Below are 22,814 nucleotides of genomic sequence, written 5' to 3'. Positions count from 1 at the left end.
TTAAAAGCATTTGCTGCTCTCCCAGAGGACCAGAATTTGAGCCCAGCACCCATTTCAGGTGGCCCACAGAACTCTGTAGTTCCAGCACCAGGGGACTCCATGGCCTTCTGGCCTCCGTGTGTTACTGCAGATATGTAGCATACACTCACACAGAAACACATACGCACATAAATAAAAATAAAATAGATCATTTTTTTTAAATGAGAGCAAAATAACAGTAGTTTCTGCATTTACAATTAACAAAATACCAGCTGGACCTTATATCACACATCTGAATCCCAGCACTCAGAAAGTAGAGATAAGGGGATTGAGAGATTTTAAAGTCAGTGTGGATTGTACAGTGAGTTTCAGGCCAGCCTGAGAATACTATCTTCAATTCAACAAAACAAATGGAAGCATAATACAATTCCATTGCTTGCCAAAATAATTTGGTAGTTAACCCATAGGATACCACTGCCACCTTCTTCAGCTCATAAGAGATATTAAGTTGAATAGGTTCTGAAACTATGTATGTATGTATGTATGTATGTGTATATATATATAATTTATAACTACATATTATTTATCATATAAATAATGTGAGTGTGTATTTTCAAGTACTATGGGCAGAGTTTACATTCATTACATGTAAGTCTCCCATATTAGATTGTTATATGCTCGCTCATACCCAGAAATTGGTGGCAATCATCCATTGAGCATATTCCACATGTAAATCCAATGCTCTTATTTAAGCTTTACATTTTTTGATACAGTAGTCATAGAAGATATGGGTGTTTGCATTGTGTAGGTTGAAAATGGAGACAGAGAGAAGAAGGCAGCAGGTATATTCTGAGTTGAATGTTTCTATCCCCTGGGCAGAGGTCATCAGTTATATGTTGACTGTCAAATTCTAGAGTTTTTTTGGCCTGTAACATCATTGAAAACTGCTTTGATCTCCTTGTTTTTTTCTTTTCTCTTCTCCTCCCATTTTATCCACATACTCTCTTCCCTCTCCATTCTGTTTTATTTGCCTGCATCAGTGTCTGAAGGAGGCAGATTATGGATGCATGGTGCCCCCACAGCAAATGAGTTTTATCAGGACATCAATCCAGTAACTGGTGATACCTCTCCTACCCATCCTACCATACCACAAAACAAATTCTTCTCAAATTGCTTTTGTGGACATTTATATCTTATTTAAAATTGCTATTGTCCCTCTGGATTCTGTCTGTGTTTCATCTTGCTACAAATACTTCTGAACAGTTTTAGTTACTTCCATGACTCAAAAGCCGACACATACTGCAGATTTCACACTGGAGAGCTGAGATGCCACAGAGCCTCAGGCTCACACTTTTAAGTAGGTTAATATGCTAACACATTCCAGAGCCACATCAGCTGCACAATGTCCCAATATAACGTCTATGCTGTTTCCTCTCTCATCAGGGAATGCACCAGTTCTGAATTGTCAAGACCCCTGCCTTGTCCTCTAAAACCCAGTTACCAATAATATAGGAGTGCTTATATGTATGACAAGTATCATCTAGGATGGTATTTCCTATGAGGAAGTTATCACGTGATGAGGCCAATACCATTTGGGGAATGGGAACAAGGAAGCACTGTAAATTCCGTTCTTCATCTTCAAAGCCATATTTCAATATGTGACCACACACTGCCTTAATACTGCAAATAAGAATATTACCACAGTCATGGATTGAACTAATCTGTACTGATCTACCAATGAAATACCTATTTGCTCTTTAGATATGTACAAATAGATTCTCTTTGAAATATCTCCTAAATAATTCTTCATGGTTTTTTTTTCATACTATGTTGGATAAAACAGACTTCCTACTCACAAGTATTTCTCAACCAGATGCATTCTTCCAATGTGGGCTAAATATATTCATCTTGCCCCTCTGTACGTCAAATATAGAATAACTCACTATTGCCTAGGGTCATAGGTCCCCAGAGACATGCTTTGAATTTTTAACACAAGATTTCAGCATCCTATGAGCCCTGACAAATGCCACATAGAATGTGTGTCCTCTCTTCCTCCATGTAGTGTAGTTCTGTTCACACTAGAGAATTCATTTCAATCATTCCCTTCATATGATGCTTTCAAACGTCACTGATAGCTTAGAGTTCTCATATGTCCTAGTTAGATCATCACACTTTATGAGTGTCTTTTATATCCTTTACCTCAGTGTAATTTAGATTTTTTTTTAAAAAAAAGAATAACAGCTTAGTATCAGCAGTGTCATGTGTGTTCTAGGGAAGTCATATTTTGATGCAATTGGTGAAATATTCAAATATAAGGCATGAATGGATTATAATGTTGAAAATATCAGCCCTTCTCTGCCCTTCTCTTGGACAATCTTTAATCTTTGTGGGTGTGCAGAGGGGAAAAAGACACACACACACACACACACAGAGAGAGAGAGAGAGAGTCAGAGAGAGAGTCAGAGAGAGACAGAGAGAGAGAGAAAGAGAGAGAGAGAGAGAGAGAGAGAGAGTAAGAGAGTAACAGGGTAGTCTATTACCAAAACCTCTTTCATATCAATAATTTTATGACAAATAAATCAAGAAAAACAGATTTTTCCAGATAAATACAACACCCAGTTTTAAAGTTTAGCATAAAAAGTGGCAGAAATTTTTTAAACTGTCAACAGTTCCTTTCCGTGTCAAATTATTAGTTAAATATGAAATCAAACAATGGCAGCAAGAACAAAACGTTTGTGTTTCCAAATACAGACTGTGGGAAAATGTGAGCCGAACAAGCAGGCTAAAGGACTGCCATTATAACAGAATAAAACCTGGGAAAGTCAGAGGGGCTTCCACAGCCTTCTATGAGATCTTCCTTCTATACTAATTTCTTACAATTATCACACTCAATTTTCACAATAAAGATATGTTGTTTTGTTATTGCTTGACCAAAAATGTAGAGAAATAAATATCAAGACATTTTGAAGTAAGGGAAATGAAACAAAAAGAATAAATTTCAAGTCAGGCCAGAAGAATGCTTTTATGTGAAAGTAACATAAAAGGCAACGGTGAATACGAGTTGGATGTGCAGTAATTAAATTGCAAACAAAGAATTTAGAACCAGATTTCATGGACATCTGACCAATAGATTTTGGCTACATAGTGAGAAGTTTTAAGATGTCACACAGTTAAAAGAACAATTAAGAGACTCATCTCTTTCCACACTGAGTGAGAAGTCTCTCTTTTGTTTCTCATCCATCACATCTTTATTTGATCTCATAATTTGATAGAACACAATCTTCCTGTGCATTCTCAGAAGCCTTTTGAGTTGGGTAAACTCCTTTCCTGCTTTTTTTCTTCTGCTTTTCATTTTTGCAGGGATTTTTCTCACAGCTTAAAAAGAACATTCCATGGGTAACGGTTGAAATTCTAACTACAGCTTCAACATAGATATTTATAGTTGTGACAAAGGTTGAGGTATTCATCTACCCTTATGATCCATTTATACGGGAATACAACCTCTACTTTGTTAAAAATAAATTTCAGGCAAATGGACTACAGCCATTAAGAAATAAGCATTGAACTCCCCCACAAACAGCGCGCTTGTCATACACTGTTTTCAAAAGGACTCATGAAATGCATTGATTGCTTGTAATCCCCCTTTGACACATTTAACATACCCCACTCATACAAAGTGTCAGTCTACTGCGTGGCTTTCAGGGTCATTATAGCATTGTTATGCGGCATGCTTCAGTACACTGACATACTAAGAGCACTCCGGGCATGGCCATTCATTCCTAGCAGGAGGCTTTAAAAGAGGACTACAGAGTTTTAGGCTCTGAGAGCATGAGGATGCCTTTTAAACAATCTGTCCCCTGTGGGCTAAAAAGGATCAGTGGGAGGAACAGCATTATGAGCTAGGATAGTACGTAAAAAAAAAAAAATGGTCTGGGCTCAAAAGTCGGCTTCATTCAAAAGGGATGTTGTCATTAGCAATCTCAAGTGCGGTGATGGTTTGTATTCCTGCCCCTAGAGAGGTTCAGAAGCCCGAGGGTACAGAAGGAAACAAAAAGGGACAAGCTTAGATGAAAGAAAATGAAAAGTTTGTTTAAGAGCAAAGAAAGATTGCTGAAGAAGGTATTTATTAACTGAACAGCTCTTGCTCATAACTGATTTATGTCTCTTCAGGCAAGTTTTTCCAGCAGAGGCAAAAATGCATACATTCAGACATCAAGAGTTTGGCTCTAGTACTTTCTCTATTCTGTAAAGTCCATGGCCAATCAACTAAAAGCCTTGATGGAACAAAATGTAACTCTCTAAAGCTGTTTCTGTGGTCAGTATAATTTATATAAAATGGCAATATTCAGATTTAATTGGGGTTTTTTAAATAAGCATTTTATGCTTTTAGTTATCTTTTCTTCTTCATTTTTCTCTCAGAACCTAATCTAGATTAATAGCATAGGATGTATTTAATATAATAAAATAGAATTGTATTTCAAGCTCAATTGGTCCAAACAAAAGACATGGTTGTTATATGTGAGGTGTATATTTGTAAAAATATAGACCTGATTACGTTAGTGTGTGAGTTACTCTAGTGATTAGTCAATTTTAAGATGAGATGGTCTTAATGTAACATGGAAACATTTTCCCTCTGGAGATCAATACAGGGGATCAATACAGTCTTATTGGTAAGAGCATTGAATGGTACTGAACATCTGCCGAGAACCAACAATATGCAAGACCAGGGAGGCAGTTAAGAACCAAAAATCAGATTGGAAAATAACTTGTTTTTGCTTTTCAAAGATGCATCTCAAAAATCACCCATATATAGGAGTGTGAAGTCTGAACTCACTTTCAACTTTATCAATAATGCATGGCCTCCTTTCCTTCAATATTGAAGACACATTACTTCATGCACATAGACATGGGTCTTAAGAAAAATAAATGAATCTTGCCTTGCAAACTCTCCCAACTCTTGAAAGAATGCTTCTGTCAGATGTACTGCCTTCTTGGGATGATTCCCGAAAGAAGAAATATATTTTATCGTCATCGGGATTATAGGTGTCTGGAATGGGGAATGTTCCAATAAACTTTGCTCCTGTTTGGAAAATAAAGAGAGGAGTTCAAAGTTAAAACAATAAGATAATCCAATCAGAATCATATCTGGGACCACTATATATGAAAAAAATTAGCAGAATTTTCAGAAAGTGATCTGAGAGTAGCATGCAGAAAACAAGATGTGCAAGTTAACATCGTCAGTGTTGGGTGTATGTGATAGCACAAAGAGCGGCTGAGCATGTCTGCAAGCAATTCCAGGAGTGTCTGTGGGCGCCAACTATCAGTGATTTCTACTAAATCAGTCTCCAGCCATATAATCACAGGGATATATATTCTGAAAAATGCTTTATTCAATGATTTCATCATTACTATGCAAACACCATAGAAGTTAATTACAGGAATATAACAGGCCATGATGTCAGTAGGCAATACAATCTTAAGAGACCGCATTGTATGTAGAGTATACATGGTCCATTGTTGGCCAAATGAGGCGCAGACGACTTACCTTCAAAGTCTTTTTTCCGCCTAGCAATTCTGTGATTTTTATGTCCTCTTTATCATGAGACTACTTCTTTAGAGTAACCATGTGATTTCAGTGAACTTAGGGTTACCTGGAATGTCATCGATCATGAAAACTGTGGTATTCATTATTACACTGTGTGAAATTCACCAGAGGTTGGATGAAAATAATCAATACTGCCTAGGTCCTTCCAAGCACATGCCCTGGAGATCCTCTTTCTGGGTTTATATCTTAATGGTGATATCAAGCAATTTTGTAGACATGATCTTAGTCAAAAGTCCAAGAGGCTAGTTATGTGTTAGGTTTTTTACATATAATAGGAGGCTTCTAATGTTATTTGTCTGGTAGAATCTACTAGTAGGTTAGTATATACAAAAAGCACTGAGAAACTGCCAGTGTCTGAGGTTCAATCAACATGAGTTGTAGTTAGTCCTTGCAGCGCCACCTTATATTAGCAGGTACTCTGGAGCCAAAGGCTGGAACATCACAAGTACAAGACATCCCTAGTGATTTAGGGGCCTACCTTTGCTATTTAGTGAGAATCTGTCTCCAAAATAGAAAACACAAAAAGAACGGGAGACACCTCAGGAGTAATACAGGCCTTAAGCATGCGTTAAGTTTGGGTCCCATCACCAGGAGACACCTCATCAATAAAGCAATCTCTAAACAAAATCGCAAGGCAAGGAAAAGGTCAGCGTGATTTATTAAGGTGACGGTAATGAGGATGGTGGCTGCCCTGTTATGAGCCCCTGTGGCTGGGGCACCTGAGCGCATCAAGTACTTGTAGAAATGACATAAAGTTATTCAAAGTTAACAAAGCCTGCCTGTCCTGACCCAGAAAGCCATCCCTCACCTATGGCCAGTTGACAAAGTATTGCAGCACAAAGGGAAAAAAAAAAAAAAAAACAGAAAACCCTTTGTACTACTTCCAAGTCAGAAAAAGTTTCTTAATGACTTGCATAGATAAAGAATTGGTCAGTTCATGTTGTTGTTTGGTGTAACTGTAAGGCTGCCTGATAACACATCTCTACTTCGTTCAGAAATAATGTTTTGAATAAAAGCAAAGAAACTGAATACGGCTCTTGAGGAGCAGAAGAAGCAGGTGAGTTCAACAGAATATGTGAGGCACCTGAGGCAATCAAGGCACTAAACACTCAGGGTACAGAAGAAAGGAGATAGACCATCACATTGTTCTGGACCCTTTCTGCCCAAGGTTATGATTTCCATGCATCTTGGGAGTTCTTAAAAAAAAATCATCCTCCAGAAAATAGATGGCAAGTGATCAATGGTCCTATAAAGTAGGCTTCATAGCAGCCTTCTGCAAATGGCTTGGTGGTACACACCTCTACTCCCAGCACTTTGTACGCAGAGGCGGATGAGGATTTCAAGACCAATATTATCTCAAAACAAAACATACAGGCACACACTCAGGGGCACGCACTCATGTGTACATCATTGTGTGCATATCAAGCAATGAGTAGTTTTCAGCCCAGCCTTTCCTAATCATTCTCTTTTTAGGCAAAGAGAAGAGAGAAATGCCTGCACAAACATCTCCTTCTTCTGTATTATTTCCCAATGGATTCTTAAATTCCTCAAAATCCACCTTTGGTCAAGACCCAGAAAAATACCTGAAAGTTACTTTTAGAAAAACACACAAGACTTGGAAATTTTACTCTTCAATTTATCTGAAATGGGCAAGGCTTCATCATCTTTATTTCCACTCAGGATTTGGACTCCCCGCTACCAGACACACATTATAGTTGCTGATGAATCACAAGTGATTTTAGACCCTGAGGAAAGTAAAAACAGTCCCTTTTACTAGCAAATGAACTCTTCGGGCTATATACATACATACATACATATATATATATATATATATATATATGTATATGTATATACATACACACACACACACACACACGTGTGTGTGTGTGTGTGTGTGTGTGTGTGTGTGTGTGTGTAAGTTTACTTTAAAGATACATCACAGATAGGTTTCATTCAGGGCTTCTCCATTTTCAACACAGAGGAGGTGGAGGTTGTTTTTGCCTTAATTGCAAGTTTAAGGTCAGTTTAATTACAAAAACCCTGCACTCAAACAAACAAAAACAGATACTGGAAATCATGATAGTGTTTTCCTCTACCTGTGGGATTGTATGTATGAAAATAATTACTTGTAACCCCAAGGACTTCTAGGATAAAATGATGATTAATCAATAAGAACTGACTTCAGGTTTCATTTGGAGTAGGTGAATAGTTGCATATATAATGACATGTCTATGAGAACCAGTTCTCATGTTCCAGGTGCTTTTAAAGAAGTATCAGTAGCCAGCAGTAGTGGCATATGGCTTTAATCCCAGCACGCTGGAAGCAGAGATCTCTGTGGGATCGATACCAGCCTGGTCTACAGACTGAGTTCCAGGACAACCAGATTGTTATGCAGAGAAACTCTGCATCAAAATAAGAAAAGAATAATAATAAAGAGCACCAATACAGAAAATGATAGCATTCTTATAGACATAGAGCTGGGGATTGATAACACTCTAAAGAATGCTTTAACAGTCTCTAATACCATGCTGCGAAACCAGATGAAAATCTCCAGTTATAGTTCAGAATAGTGGACATTAAAAGCAAACAAGCCCTTGTGAGATGCTTTTGATCATCTGTGTTCACAAGTCATTAAAATGGATATGACCACTCTGCAGATGGAGAAAGAGAATAGCTCCACCTATTGTTAGCCCATGGCTAATGATGAAGACGCATGACTGGATGACAGAGATCAAAGATTGAATCAGTAAATATTTAGTACTTAGAGTGAGCTCAAAGGGGGCTAAGACAAATGATTTGGAAATCCTCAGAAGACGATTGGCCCTCTGCATTTAGATAAGTGCAGGATCTTAAACAAGGCATTAGTGGGAACATCGTAGGCTGCAGCACTGAAATGCAAAGCAGGAAATGTTACACATGCATCGTGATGACTCCTGAAATGATACTATGTTTTCGGATCTATGTAACTGACTCATTTATTTCTTAATTTGAATTACATTCTATTTCATTCTATTCTAATTTATTACGTGCATGGGTGTCTTGATAGCCTATATCTGTGCACCATTTGCATGCATGCTGCACACAGAGGCCAGAAGATGGCCTTGGGGGCCCTGGAAATGAAGTTACCTTTGGTTGTGAGCTATTTAATATGTTACTGTTAGGTTTTGAACCCAGAGTCTCTGAAAGAGCAGTCAGTGATCTTCATTGCTGCGTCATCTCTCTAATTCATTCACATAAATTTACAATGGAAATTTCAAATCATGAGATATTACTTCACATTCTTTCCAGGTGTGGTGCTACACACTTTTAAATCCTACTAGTCATATATGGGAGATGTAGAGGTAGGAAGAGACAAGAGGATCTCTGTCAGTTTGGGCCCAACCTGGCCTACATAAAGAGTTTCAAGACAGCCAGGGCTGCGTAGTGAGACTCTGTGCCAAAACAAATCAAAACAAAATAAGAAAAAAAAAAAAACTAAACACGCAAAGCACCGCTGAAAATTTGCAATCCTTTCTCTAGAAAGATGATGAAGACTCCATAATTTCAAACAGAAAAATACCAAATAATAGGAAACTGAAAAAGAAAGGAGGAAAGTGTTTATATAATATCTTTCAAGCCAGGAGTACTTACTCAAACCTGTAACCCCAGCACTTTGAAAGCTAGTGCAGGAGCCAGCTATGAGTTCAAGGCCATCTTACCTCACATAGTAAGTCCTAGGCTAGTCTCGGCTATAGAGTGAGCCCCTCTAACTGAAAAAAAAAAATTGCTTAATTCTAAAAAAATTTTTTGAACAGGGGCTTATGGGAATGCGGGAGGATGATTTCCCGAGCTGACCTGAGCCAGTCGATGGTCACTTTTTGTTTACAGAAACTAGCCATCTGGGAAGAAGAGTAGAAAGCAGAAGAAGTTCTAAAGGAAGTACAGACATCTGGGGCATGTGGAGGTGGGCTCCAGGCATGCACGGGGCAGCCTTTGTGAAAATGAAAATCAGCCTGTAGCTTCTACCAGAGAGAACCCCAGAAATGACCAAGTAGAGTGTGACAGCAGCCCACATTTCAGAAATGTATACGACACCAGTGGAAGAGATTAGGATAGCATTGCAAGGACCGATGCTCTAACTGTGAGATAAAATATAACATACAACAGGCATGACTCTGTGTTAGTCGGTCATCACTGATTTTTCCTTCCTTTTTAAATGTGGTTCTTTTATAGGTCTTGGAAGAAGATTGTTTTTGAGGGGAATGGTGGGAAAGTCTAGGCCAAATGTTTATTATATGAAGAAATCTAATTACAGAAAAGAAGTTTGAGTATCAACTAGTACTCTGTTCTGTGATTTAAACAATAAACATCCTTATAAGCTAAAAATAAATGCAAGTTTTGAGAATAGGGCCTTTCTTTCCTGCCGATTACACTGAGGTTCTGTCTTAGAGCTCTGTTGTTAGCATTTTATGATAGAAATTCTTTCCTGATTTGCGGCCAAATTTGGGTTAAAAATAGCTATCATTTAATTAGTGCATGGCTGTTGAATTCAACAATTTAAAATCATAGCAATAGACACCTGGGCTTTATTATAGCACAGCCCCACCCTCTGGCATTTAAAACATATGGCCTCACAGGGACAGTTTGAAACTATGCATTTTCACAACTGAACTTCTAGCATGACACCCCAAGATTCTGCCAACTGAAGATGAGAAAACCTCAGCCTGCAGAACACAACATTTTTCTTTCTCCCACAGGCCTCTTTTGCACGAGATGATCACACCTACCCCCGTACTTAGTACTTAGTTGACAACGATTTTTCGAATTGCTTTTTGTTTCTTCTTGTGGCTTCTTCCAGTTGTTTCAACTTCTCCTTCCATGTGGGAGAATTTACAGACAACAGAGAGTCTCAACAGCAACTTTAAATCAAAACCCCCTCTAATATGGTAAAAATGAAAATTCAAAACAAAAGTTCCCAGCTACTCCAGAAAGCAAACAAAAACACATGCATCCAAGGTTCATTAGTTGTTCCCATCTTCCACGTGGTGACATTCTTTCATCCCACCCTGAGATTCTAACTAAAGCTCAACCCTGTTTGAGCAACCACCCTGTCTTGTCCCTGACTGAGTCTGTGTCTTGGTATTTTAGAATTGTGATGTATTTAAAGGTTGTGTTGATGGGGAATGTGTCAGTTTGAACTTTACCTAGAACAGCCCAAAGGCTTTCAGATTTGTTATTCTGTATTCTGATAGCTCATGTAAGAGGGAGCTTCAGATCCCAATGAAAAACGCAGCTCTCAGGAGTCATGTCTCTTGAATCACAAAAGAGGGCTTGGTCCTCAGAGAGTAGCGGTCGATCCTACATGAGTCTTAACAGGCAAAGCGAGAGATTAGCTGTTCTCATTCTGGCTGCTGCCAAGTGGGGCACAGGACACAACATGGTATGCATTTAAGGACGTCAAACTCCCAAAGCTGTCTAGCAGCTAAAATCTACTGAAGAAAATCCCTGATAATTATGCTAGCAACAATTGCTCAGTATACATATCTTCACACAGTAAATATTACAATTCCTCTTTATATTTTACTTACTCTAAATGTTGTACCAGGTTTAAAAGAATTTACCTTATCACATGCCTGTAAAAATATGGGAATTTGAACTGAAAAATGGAAGCAAGCACAGACAGCAAACCTTGATATACAATCTTTAATGTCGCTCACAAGAAGTAAAAGAGACGCTAATATAATGATACGTACAGAAGAGGAAGCTGCATTTAGCATGGAGCTGACTACTTGACAATAGATTATTCATAGCTTCCTTCAACTCAACAATACTCTTGCAAACCTCAACACCAAGTTTTATATCCATATACAATGCAAATAATGAAGAAAATTTTCAAATACATTGCAGTATGAAATTGTAGGATATTGTACATATATTAATAACCAATGATAACTTAAACCAGGCATTTCAGAAACATCTGTGCCCTGACAGAATTTTTTTTATGTTTGGACTCCTCAAAATGATTTTGTTCTCCAGCTGATAATGGACATTGAACTGATGATATATAGTTGAAAAAATAAGGAAGCAATTTTATTAGGGCTAGGGATTGAGCCTAGGCTCCTGTGTATGGCGGTTCTACTGCTACTGAGGTACATGCCCTGCTCTGTCTGATTTTCATTAATGCTACTTTAAATTGAAATCTCTACTGGTGGCCAGTGTTGATCATACTGGTGTCTGAATCTTATATAGCGCAGCCCATGTCTCTATCTTTTCTGTGCCAGATCTAAAGTTAAATCAGAAATGGTTTTCATTCCCATAGCTTCTACAAAAAGTCAATGTCCTGATTTAGTGCAAGCTAATAGACCTGGACACAACCCTCTGCCCACTGCATCTCAGTTTGTAATTACGTAAAAGGCTAAAACACTAATTTCTAAGTTAACATCTATTCCATCAACTAGCACAGTTCATCTGTGTTCTGGTCTTTACACTCCTAACTCAGCCAGAAAACCCCACTAACCTTTGTCTTTGGGCCATGTTCTCAATGAGTGTACAAAATGGCCATTTTTCATGACAGAGGATAGAAATGTTTCTTGAAAGCCAACATTTTGCCTTCATCCATCAGTTCTCTCCTCATTATTAGGAATGTTCCAGAGTTTCTGCAATTTCTTCCTTTGCTCTGACCTGAGTTCCATGGACCAAGGGGTCCTGACTGGATCTCTGGAAGCCGTGGACTGATAATACTCTGTTTTTCTTCCCTCAGCAAATGTTTGACCTGCTGTTCAGTTCAGCCCACACTCTGGTGGTCTCCCCCACGGCTGATCTAAACACACGCTCCCTGTCAGGTTTAACCTTAGCTGCCAGACCCACATCCTCAATTTGTTTTAGCCCCACATGCAACTGGAATATGAAGACACTATAAAAACACGGGCTCCCGCTTGCGCATCCAAACCTCTGTCATACACACTGGAAAGAGTTTATCATTCAGAGCTGGACAGATATATCCTCGTTTGAATCTTACTTGAACTTTCTAGCTATGTAGCCAAGTATATGACTTCTGATATCTCCCTGAAAGTAAGAAGCAAATAATAATTTTCTCAAGAGCATGTCATTAAACAGAATTACACTGTAAAAGTGCCCAAGATCATGTCTACCATGTATGGTATCTAAAAAAAAAAAAAACTGAAAAGGGAGAGATGAAAGTGAGGTAAATTAATAAACAATCAAATGGGGCAATAAAATCTCTATGAGGCAATGAAGCTTATTGGAGGATCACGGCCACAGAAAGATCAAGGTTAATAGCAGGTTTGAAGGAAGTAGAGTTGCTTACTGACAGATTAGATAAAGGAACTGAAGGGGAGAAAAGGATCACAGATAAGCACAAGGCAAATACGTGGAGGAAGTTAAGAAAACCAAGACAGATAACATCAGGAAGCTGGCACTGAGGGGGCAGTTCAAATGGAAAAGCAATGTATTGGAAATATTACTTGCGGATTTTTAAGATAAACTAAAGGGAAAGGTCATTGAAGAACCAAAACCCAGAGCAAGTATGATGGTTAATCTGGATTGATATCTTGGTGGGATTAAAAAAAAAAAAAAAGACCACCATTCACAAAAGCCTCCAAGCCTGTCTATGAGGGTCTTACAGATTAGGGTAGCCGAAGTGGGGCAATCAATTTAAAAGTGAGTGACCCCATTCCTTGGACGATGCTCCCAGACTGGATACGATGGAAGAAAGGAGCTGCTGAGCGCAGCATTCATCCCTGGCGGCAGATGCTTTATGAGCAGCTGCCTCAAGTTCCTGATGCCATCCCTGAGCTGCAGGGGTGCACTGCACCTTAGAATTGTGAGCCACCAGAAACTCTTCCTCCCCTACACGGCTTTGTAAGGTGTTAAATTGTAACACTGGTAAAATTAATTAATACAGAAAGATAGTTATCTGATGCCTGGGTTTGGTAGCCTTATTTCTCAATAAAACGATTTTAAGTCTAATCTAAGATGAGAATGTAAGACACCCAATGTTTTAAGTCCATTTAACGGTGAATATTGGAATTATAGTTACAGGAAACAGCACATAATACAATGGAGATCATTAGGCAGGATAGGCAAGAAAGAAGGAAAAAGTAGTGAGGTAGTAAATAGTTTAAATGTTCAAGAGTCATGGGGAGAAGCAAAGAATTAGGCTTTCTGTCCTGCCTCCTACTTCTCCCATTTTCAGGAATAATGATAACTGTGGTGGGTATTCTATCAAGTTCAGCTCTGAACTTTGTATGTGTGTGAGCCTTGCATGGGAGTCCCTGGGAATAACTTGCCTGATGTGTTTTAAGTAAACAAAGGTTTAAATTCAGAGAAACTTTGGACCGAGTTCTCATATAGGTGATAATCAAGATTTAAGAGCAGGTGCTTATGTTCAAAGAAAACAGGTTCCTTTATTTGTTTTTATGTGGTGGGTGGGTGTGTAAGCTAATGCATTGAAGAATGGAAGGGTGACAGAAGCCTCTGGAAATGTCCTGGCAAACCAAGTCTTTTGGTCACTTTGATTATTAACCAGTAAAGATTGTCTTGATTAACTTTTCATGGGTGTTAGCTATCCTAATTCTTAATAATTTAGCTTAATGTATTCCACTGAAACTTCTACCATACATCTTTCTACTATCTTCATTGTCTTACATCTTTGGCCTCTGTCTTAACCTGTGCACTTTGGATTCTCCTATTCATAAGCAAATGTTGTCCCTCTCACATCTTCTTGGCAGTGAATTTTCACGTTCTGCTAACTATTGCTACCTCCATTTCTATTCCCTCTCATCTGTGTTTTTTCTCTCAATGGACTGATCTTCATACCCACAGCACTGTCTTTTGGTCTTTAGTGTATTGCTAATTAATGTTAAGAACACACATACACACACACACACACACACCCACACACACACACATACACACACACACACTTTGCTGGTTAAATTGTAAGCATCAGTAACTTGCCTCGAATTCACCAAACGTTTTCAGCTTCCTTGTTCACTAGCCTGACACCCCATGATCAGCACACATTCCTTGTCCCTGGGGTCAGCCACCTTCCCCTGTCTGTCTATGTAGGACCATTGTGTGGAGAAACACTCTGTATAACAAAGACTTGGAAGTTGTTTATTGGGGAAGTGTCAGGCCATTTGAAAGGTGTCCCATTGTGTATTTCTAGTCAAATAGCAATAACAATAATAGCTTCTAGGCAAATGAAAATGGCATCCATAGACTTCTTTATGGACGTGTCATGATGAAGAATGACTAGCCTATCTCCTAGCAAACTTTCTTCTTGAGGACATTTGCCATTCCTGAGTAGATGTAATTTTATTTCAAAACCCTGAGAATATTTACCTAAGCAGGTGTCAAAGGGGGGCAATCTACCAAGTCACTCTCGAATCGAGTAATTCCAAAACCCATTTTAGCTTTTAGGAAATTTTTCTTTTGGCCACTTTGCAAATCACTTGACTGTGTAAACAAACTGATTTACAGGTTTTGACAGAAGGAATGTTTTAAAAAGTGTCTTGCCTTTTGTTTATATTGTCCCTGTTCAAAAATCACACAGAGATAGGAAGATAGCCACTGGGCAATCTCCGGCTTGGCTTCCTTAGCTAGACTCAATACTTATGGAATGGTAAATGTGATCTGACTGTTCAAATAAAATTGTTGGCTATTTCCCCCTACATGTGGAGTATAGTAAGACAGTGGCTGAAATAGTTGTAATAGTTCTTGAAGTAATAATTGAAGTAATAATTGAAGTAATAAATTCTTTAGGGATTATTTTTTCCTTCTTTTAAAGGCACAAAGAGCTTATAAAACTTGAATAAAATTATAATTAGACAAATCAATATCATTATCAATAGTTTAACATTTTGGAGTGCTGTGTCTAAATCAAAACATAAAAAATTCTGGCAGCAGAAACAAGCATTGAACTATTAATCTTGTCTAGGCTAATACATGATAACAGAGGGAGAATGCTAATTACTCTGATCTATACAAAGTGTATACAGTTATTAAAACATATATACTTCTAGGTGGCAATTAAAACAGAAGAATGAATTTAGCATGCTATCTATTTCTTTCCATTGAGCGAATAAGCTTGATAATTAAAGCACAGAGCACAGGTTGCCAGCATCAAGCCCAGTTCTGTTGCTGATGGATTGTGAGCTCATGATCAACCACTCAACTTTTCACACCTACACTTTAAAAATAAAGTGTTAAAATGATAGTTTCTCAAATGTCAATCTGAACCTTTAAAAAATAACACATTTATTATACACAAGAACTGCCAAGGATATAGTACGTGGTAAATACCATCTACTCACGCACACACACACACACACACACACACACACACACACACATACATACAAACACACAACAGACACACTTTCAGATTTGTTTAATTTGCAGTGAAATCGTTTCAAATGTATTTTTAAATGCCATATGAATTCAACTCTCCCAAAACACATCTGAATGCATAATAATGAGCTCCTAATTTTTCCCATAGCAAAGTCAGAGAAACATCACTAACCATTGAGCCAGTAGTGTTCTGAAATGTCAGTCCTGATGTAATGGTGGTCCTGTGTCAGCCCAAGGGACCTCGTGAATGCAGTGTCCTTGCCAAGGAAATCAGACGCTGTTCCAGAGTAAAGGTACTCGTCTGCAAGGAAGAAAGCAAACAGGATGGCTAAGACGTAGAAGCGGAGGTCCACACAGGATACAGTGGGCCACACAACACACAAGTGGACGGATTAACACTAGAACACGTGCTTCGTACATTTTTCAGATGTTTAAGAATGTGCTTAGGTGAAGAGGTATCTCAACTAACTGATAAGCAGAGGCTGAATATCCAAAAAAGACCAAGAACCTCTGATTTAACAGGGGTCCATGCGTCGACTTCTCTTTGGATATACTCGTTAGCATTTATGTACAATAAGAAGCTAAATATCATAATCAGGAGTTCATTTTTGTAGCAACGGTCACAGTTTTAAAAATTAATTGCAATAATAAGAACGATGGCCCAGTTAGTATTTACTTAAGCGACACAACCTCAGCAGCCACAGCTTTTCTCTGTCCAGCCCCTGCTGAAAGGGAGTTTTCAACGCTGACGTCATTCCTTGTAATTATAACATGTTGCATTCCTTGAGATGACCATGTCTCTAAAGCTCTGATAAACAAAGGGAAGATTGTCTGCTTGCTGCATCCTAAACTTTTGGTTCTCTATGAATTGAAGTGAATGTTTCATTAAGGGGAGAAAAAGGAATAATAGAAACAAGAGGAAAAAGGGGCGAGGAGAAAGGATAGCATATACGAGATGGAATCAGGGAGGGGCTGCAGAAGGTGAGGAGGAGGAGAGGGGAAGCACAGAAACAGAGGAGTAGAAGAAGAAAGAACAGGAATGAGGGAGAGAGATAAGGAGGGGCAAGTGTGAGTGGGTTTAAAGGTCAACGTCCTCTGTTTGTACTGCTTGTCAGAGCACTGGGGGGGAGGCAGGAAGAAGGTTGTCCCTGCAGCTGATATGTTGTTCTTCTGAGAGCTAAAACCCTGCTATTTCAGGAGACTTTTACAGGAAACTTCTTCAGGCTACACCCAAAATATAGTAAAAATGGCTCATCTGTATAGATCATTTGAGTTTCTTATGTAGCCCTACAATGGATAAAAACAATATCGTCGTGGAAATGTGACTTATTTTTCAAAGCAGTCTTCAAAAGCCTCTCTGTATGTGAAATGATGGAAACACTTTCAAAATCCCCTGCTTCTGGTCCTCTTGGAACGATTCAACCTAAATGTCAGTGGCCAAAGGCTAATGAAAAAAAGCAAAACAGGGGCTGGAGAGATGGCTCAGTGGTTAAGAGCACTGCCTGCTCTTCCAAAGGTTCTGAGTTCAATTCCCAGCAACCACATGGTGGCTCACAACCATCTGTAATGGGGTCTGGTGCCCTCTTCTGGCCTGCAGACATATACATAATAAACAAACAAACAAATAAATATTTTAAAAAAAAAAAAAAAAAAGAAAAAAAGCAAAACAAAACAAAAAGCTCAAGTGAAACCCAAGGACATAAGGTTGGCGCAGGGAGCATGTCATCTCCGCCACTGGATGCTTTTCCAACATGTCAGATAAATGTCAATTTTTATTTTGAATTAAAAAATGTAAAATATGGAGGAAAAACGATAATGTCAATAAGGATCTGAAGAGAAACCTAAGAGAAAATGGAACAATATAACAATATATAATATATATATATATAAATATATATATAACAATATATAATATATAACAATATATCATTTGAAATATAATATATATATATATATACTTCAAGCATAGCAATATTTGTCAGACAAAGCATAGCAATATTTGTCAGACAAAGTGTGTTTTAGCCATAATTTTGAACTGAATATTCAGGTTTAAAAACGGTCATTTTATTTCTAGAGTATACACAGCTCACAGATTTCTAAGAGGGGTAATCCATATCTACATATCCGCAATGTGTATTTTGTTTTTGTTTTTAAGGCTGCATCAGTACTGCTTAACAGATGAAAACCATCATGACATCTCTTGAGAAGAAATGAACATGGGTTGCATAATTTCAAAACACTCACTCACTTCAAAGCAAAATTCCTGGTGGTAACCACGTGGCAAATAAAATGTGATGGTGCTTCACTCTTATCAGCTGCTCCAACATTTGATAGAGGAATTATATGAGAAGAGACTAAAGCTCGAACCAAACAGAGAAAGGCTTGTATAATGTTTAAGAGTCACAGATCCTGCTGATGTTCTTCGGAGCATGATTCAAATCATATAGCACCTTTTCTATGAGAATTTAAGATATATACAAAACCAGACAGGGCTACATGTGTAAGAGAGAAAAAGAATAAATGAAAGAAAGGAAGGAAGGAAGGAAGGAAGGAAGGAAGGAAGGAAATAAGAAAGGAAGGAAGGAAATAAGAAAGGAAGGAAGGAAGGAAGGAAGGAAGGAAGGAAATAAGAAAGGAAGGAAGGAAGGAATTCCCTTCCCGTCCTTCCTTAACTGACGCAATTACTCATTGCCTCCTCCCTGCCACAAAATTACCCCTTCCCTACTACCTTCCTTCCTTCCGTCCCTCCTCCAGGACGTCCTTCCGTCCTTACTGCCCTTCTCCTTCCGAGCCTTCCTGCACTCCTACCATTCCTTCCTTCCTCCTTCCTTCCTATCCGTCTTGACTTCCCTTCGCGTACCGGCCAATGACTGACTCTGCCTTCCTCAAGAAAGAAAGGCAAAAGAAGGAAAGAAAAAGATCTGCACATTTCCATTATATGAAATATGGGAGAAAAATGCTTAGACATTATATAACTGTATTCTGTAGCTTGATGCATTGTTTATTCATTACCTACTTAGGAATTGCTTTATGTGACACCCTTCCTGAGTAAATACAGGTCAAAGCTGAGTATTAGAAAAATCCCAGGTAAGTAAAAGGTTTTTTTTTTTTTTTGGAAGAATGAAGTATGATATTTGCATTAGAGAGAGTTCAGTCAGACATTTGTTTAAAAAGCCTCTGTGCAGACATGAAGGAATTCTGTCTCCTCTCTCACTTTACGGGTGACGATGCTCCTATAGAGAGACCGGCACCAACATGTGGGGAAGGGCTAATCCGAAATTATCTTCAAGTCAGTCAGAAAATTCAGTGGTTTAGTCTACACAGGCCTTTTCAGAAAGTCACTTAGACATAAGCCTTGTTTGCGCTGATCTTACCTGTCATTACTGAAGCAAAAGGCTGCTGAGGATCAAAGGGACATTTCAGTCTGCCAGACTCCAAGCTGTGCATGTCTAGTTTAAATATGAGTTCCTGTGGTAAGAAACACAATGACGTTTTCAAATGTATCTCGGTCCGCAAGAACAGAGAAGATAAGAACTGGTTCCCATTCATTAACTCGATAGAACTGTACTGAGCACACAGCACACGCATCGTGCTGGGGCTTAACTCTTTCGGCGCCATTGCAGCCTGCAAGACTCTATGCCAAGTTTTGTCTCCTGTTTCCAAAGAGATTCAGTAAAGTGTTCAGGTTGAAGGAACACTTTACTCAAAATTCATTTTACCTGCACAACTGTCAGTAAAAATACAACACAGAATACCAGCGTTTTCAAAGATTAATTAGCTTTCTTTCCTGGGTGCGTTGTATATGTGTGCGTCTGTTTTAGTGTGTGTGTGCACATATTCACGAGGGTGCTTGCACCCTTGTGTGGTCATGAATGTAGAGGCCAGACGTTATTTTAGGTGTCTTCCTTAGTTGCATGCCACATCAGTTTTATTAGGCAGGGTTGAGCTCCCACTGAATGTGGAGCTCAGCGATTTGGCTGGAGCCGCTGGCCAGCAAGCTCAGTTAGCACACTCTCGTTTGGTCAGTGCTGGATTACAGATGCGGGCAGCATTTGTGCTGTATGCAGCTTGTAGGGACCCGAGCTTAGAACTTTACTGGCTGAGCTGTACTCTCAGCACAGGTTTAATAATTTACTTAGGCTAATAAAATCAGAACTTATCTCACTATTTAAGCCTCTCTCTCTTTCTAGTGTGTGTGTGTGTGTGTGTGTGTGTGTGTGTGTGTGTGTGTGTGTGACTGTATGTTCCATAGAGCAACATGAGTGGAGGGTCAGAGGATAATCTCAGAGGCTGGTCCTCATCTGCCACCTTGTCTGAGACAGAGCGTGGTCCATGTGCTTCGGAGGACACTCTTGTCTCCACTTGGGATCTCACATGAAGAAGCGCTGAGATTACAGAGCTTCTGTGTCTGGCTACATGTGGGTCCTGGAGACCTGAACACCATTCTTCATACTTGTCTAGTGATAATGTTTACCCAGGTAGTCATTTCCCAGTCTCCAAACTAATGTTTAAGAAATAAATTTGCTCCCTGGCATGGTGATGTACACCTCTGAGACTGGCACCTGGGAAGTGGAGGCAGGAAAATCGGGAGGTCTGGGCCACCTCTTGATACACAGAGAATTTTATAATACTCTGTCTCAGAAATGAAATCAAACCACCTTGGCTCAAACCAAACAAACAAAAAACGAACAAACAACCCCCCCTCAAGAATTTACTTTGTAATATGTGCATTTCAGAATGATAATTACTGTTAGTTTAACTAAACATTTTTATGGTACCAAATTATCAAAGACTGGTGACTTTTAAAAATGCTTAATGCCATACAAGTGTTCTCAAATAGACAGTGAATTTTCAGAGATGTTAACACATGTGGGGGAAAAATCCTGTTGTAGTGTTTCGCAATAGCGAAAACACTACTCATGGAAGACACATAGTTATTTTGGCGGAAGCTTTTATTTTTATAATAGTGGCCACAGACAAAATGACATTGGCAGACTTTTGATATTCAGAAGAAAATCATCTTACATAGAGCTTTCCAAGAAAAATACGCATGCATAATGAACACAACCCTATGCTCCCTAGTGTCCCATAACAATGACAGCACCACCTTCCAGCAGCTAGGGAGATGACTCAGCCACCAGTATTATAGTCAGAAGAGGAACCCAAACTGCAAGCATTGTGGGCAGCATATCATTGTTACAGCAGGTCACTCTTACATCAAGAAAGAAACACACACTGCTATGTTAGTGAAAACAAGCAACGGAGTGAGAGGGACAGAAGACACTAGGTTAATTCCTGAATTATGCTGTCATTTTTTTTTTTTTTGGAGAGCTCTTCCTCTTCTTCTGAATAAGGCTAATAGTAACTCTTGTCTCACCAAAAAGTAGTAGCAGCAATTTAAATGAGATCGGCTAGCAATTGTAATTTAATAAATCAAAACAAGCAGGTTTGAATGTAAATAATGACACTTACTAGTTGAAAGGGGGGTATTAATGAAGATATGGGGACTTGCTTACATCGTCTACTGAACACTCGCCCCGTATCAGCAGTGTAACTGCACTAATAAACCCAGTTTTGTGCATGGAAATGTCAGGGCAGAAGGGCTATGTACTTGTTGGCTCAGTGTCGTATGGCTATGGCTAGTAACTAACAGAGTCTCGTGGATTTAAAATTTTCCTGGATGTACAGTCAGAATGTGATCATGTGATATGATCAGACCCAACAGCCTTTATCTGAGGTCGCCTAAGGAAAACTAAGAGTGACACACACGGATAAAAGTCCCAGCAAGAATGCACGTGTGCTTCCCAGCTGTGACTAGGGAGTGCCTGGACGTGGGACAGAGGGACGTCTATAGATAGTGGCCATCACAGATGTTTACTGATCATTAAAAGCACATCATTTTCCACTGGCTAAACAGACCTATTTACTGTAATCTCCTTGAGAAGTACACGGCACGGCAAGGGAGCAAGTCTTTCCGAAGCAGTTCCAGGAAAAGAAAATGATATTAACGGTTGAATTAATGCTTTTCCAAGACTACATGGTTTGCATAAGATTCTCAGTTTTGAAACTGCCATTTTGTAGGATGTACTTCACACAATCCATTTAATTTAATTAATTATGAAAATGCACCTTTTTGCAAGGCACAGACAGAAATGTTAGCTGCTGGAAGAGGACTCCTCCGTCAAGAGGGCTCAATGGCAGGAAGGTTGCAAAGCTTGACAAGAGTGCTCTCCTCAGCACTCACCTAATGGAAAGACACAGCGCTTTCCCCAACGTTGACCTTTGACCTCTACACATGCTCCAGAGTACATAAGTGGTACAAAACCCTGCCCACTCACAGAGATTTAAATGCAATTAAATATTTAAAGAAAAAGAAACACTGTTAAGGAAGTAAACAGATAATAGGCTCATAGGAAATGATTAAGTATCGGCATACACCCATTTGAAGATAAGCTGTTTCACCCAAAAGGGGCATCCTTTATTTCCAATTTCCTTTCCTTTCCTTTCCTTTCCTTTCCTTTCCTTTCCTTTCCTTTCCTTTCCTTTCCTTTCCTTTCCTTTCCTTTCCTTTCCTTTCCTTTCCTTTCCTTTCCTTTCCTTCCTTCCTTCCTTCCTTTCCTTCCTTTCCTTTTCTTTCTTTCCCTCTCTTTTTCTTTCTTTGTGCCTTTCCTCTCTCTCTCTCTCTCTCCCCTTGTTTCTTTCCTGTTTTTCAAATTGAAGCTGATTTCATCTAGCCAGGCTGACCTTGAACTGCATATGGAGTCCTGACTATTTTTAAAGCCCCCTGACCCTCCTACCTTTATCTTCCCAACTACTAAAATTGTAAGCGTACACCACAATGCTAGGCAAACACAGTTAACAGATAGTCATCAAAAGA

General features: G+C 39.0%; 1 protein-coding gene across 1 annotated transcript in view; it reads right to left on the bottom strand.

Moving 5' to 3' along the window:
- The window catches only part of Sema3d (semaphorin 3D), a 189,499-nt gene that overhangs the window by 47,955 nt on the left and 118,730 nt on the right, over positions 1-22,814 (bottom strand). Inside the window, exons 6-8 of the mRNA XM_038315362.1 lie at positions 19,312-19,405; positions 16,110-16,238; positions 4,917-5,059 (exon numbers count right to left, since the gene is read on the bottom strand). Of these exons, the coding sequence (XP_038171290.1) occupies positions 4,917-5,059; positions 16,110-16,238; positions 19,312-19,405 (366 nt within the window). The remainder of the gene's footprint in view (positions 1-4,916; positions 5,060-16,109; positions 16,239-19,311; positions 19,406-22,814) is intronic.

This window comes from Arvicola amphibius, chromosome 18 (genome assembly GCF_903992535.2).
Source record: "Arvicola amphibius chromosome 18, mArvAmp1.2, whole genome shotgun sequence".
Lineage (NCBI taxonomy): Eukaryota > Metazoa > Chordata > Mammalia > Rodentia > Cricetidae > Arvicola > Arvicola amphibius.
Note: the sequence above shows the minus strand (reverse complement) of the source record. Positions and strands in the feature narration are given on the sequence as shown.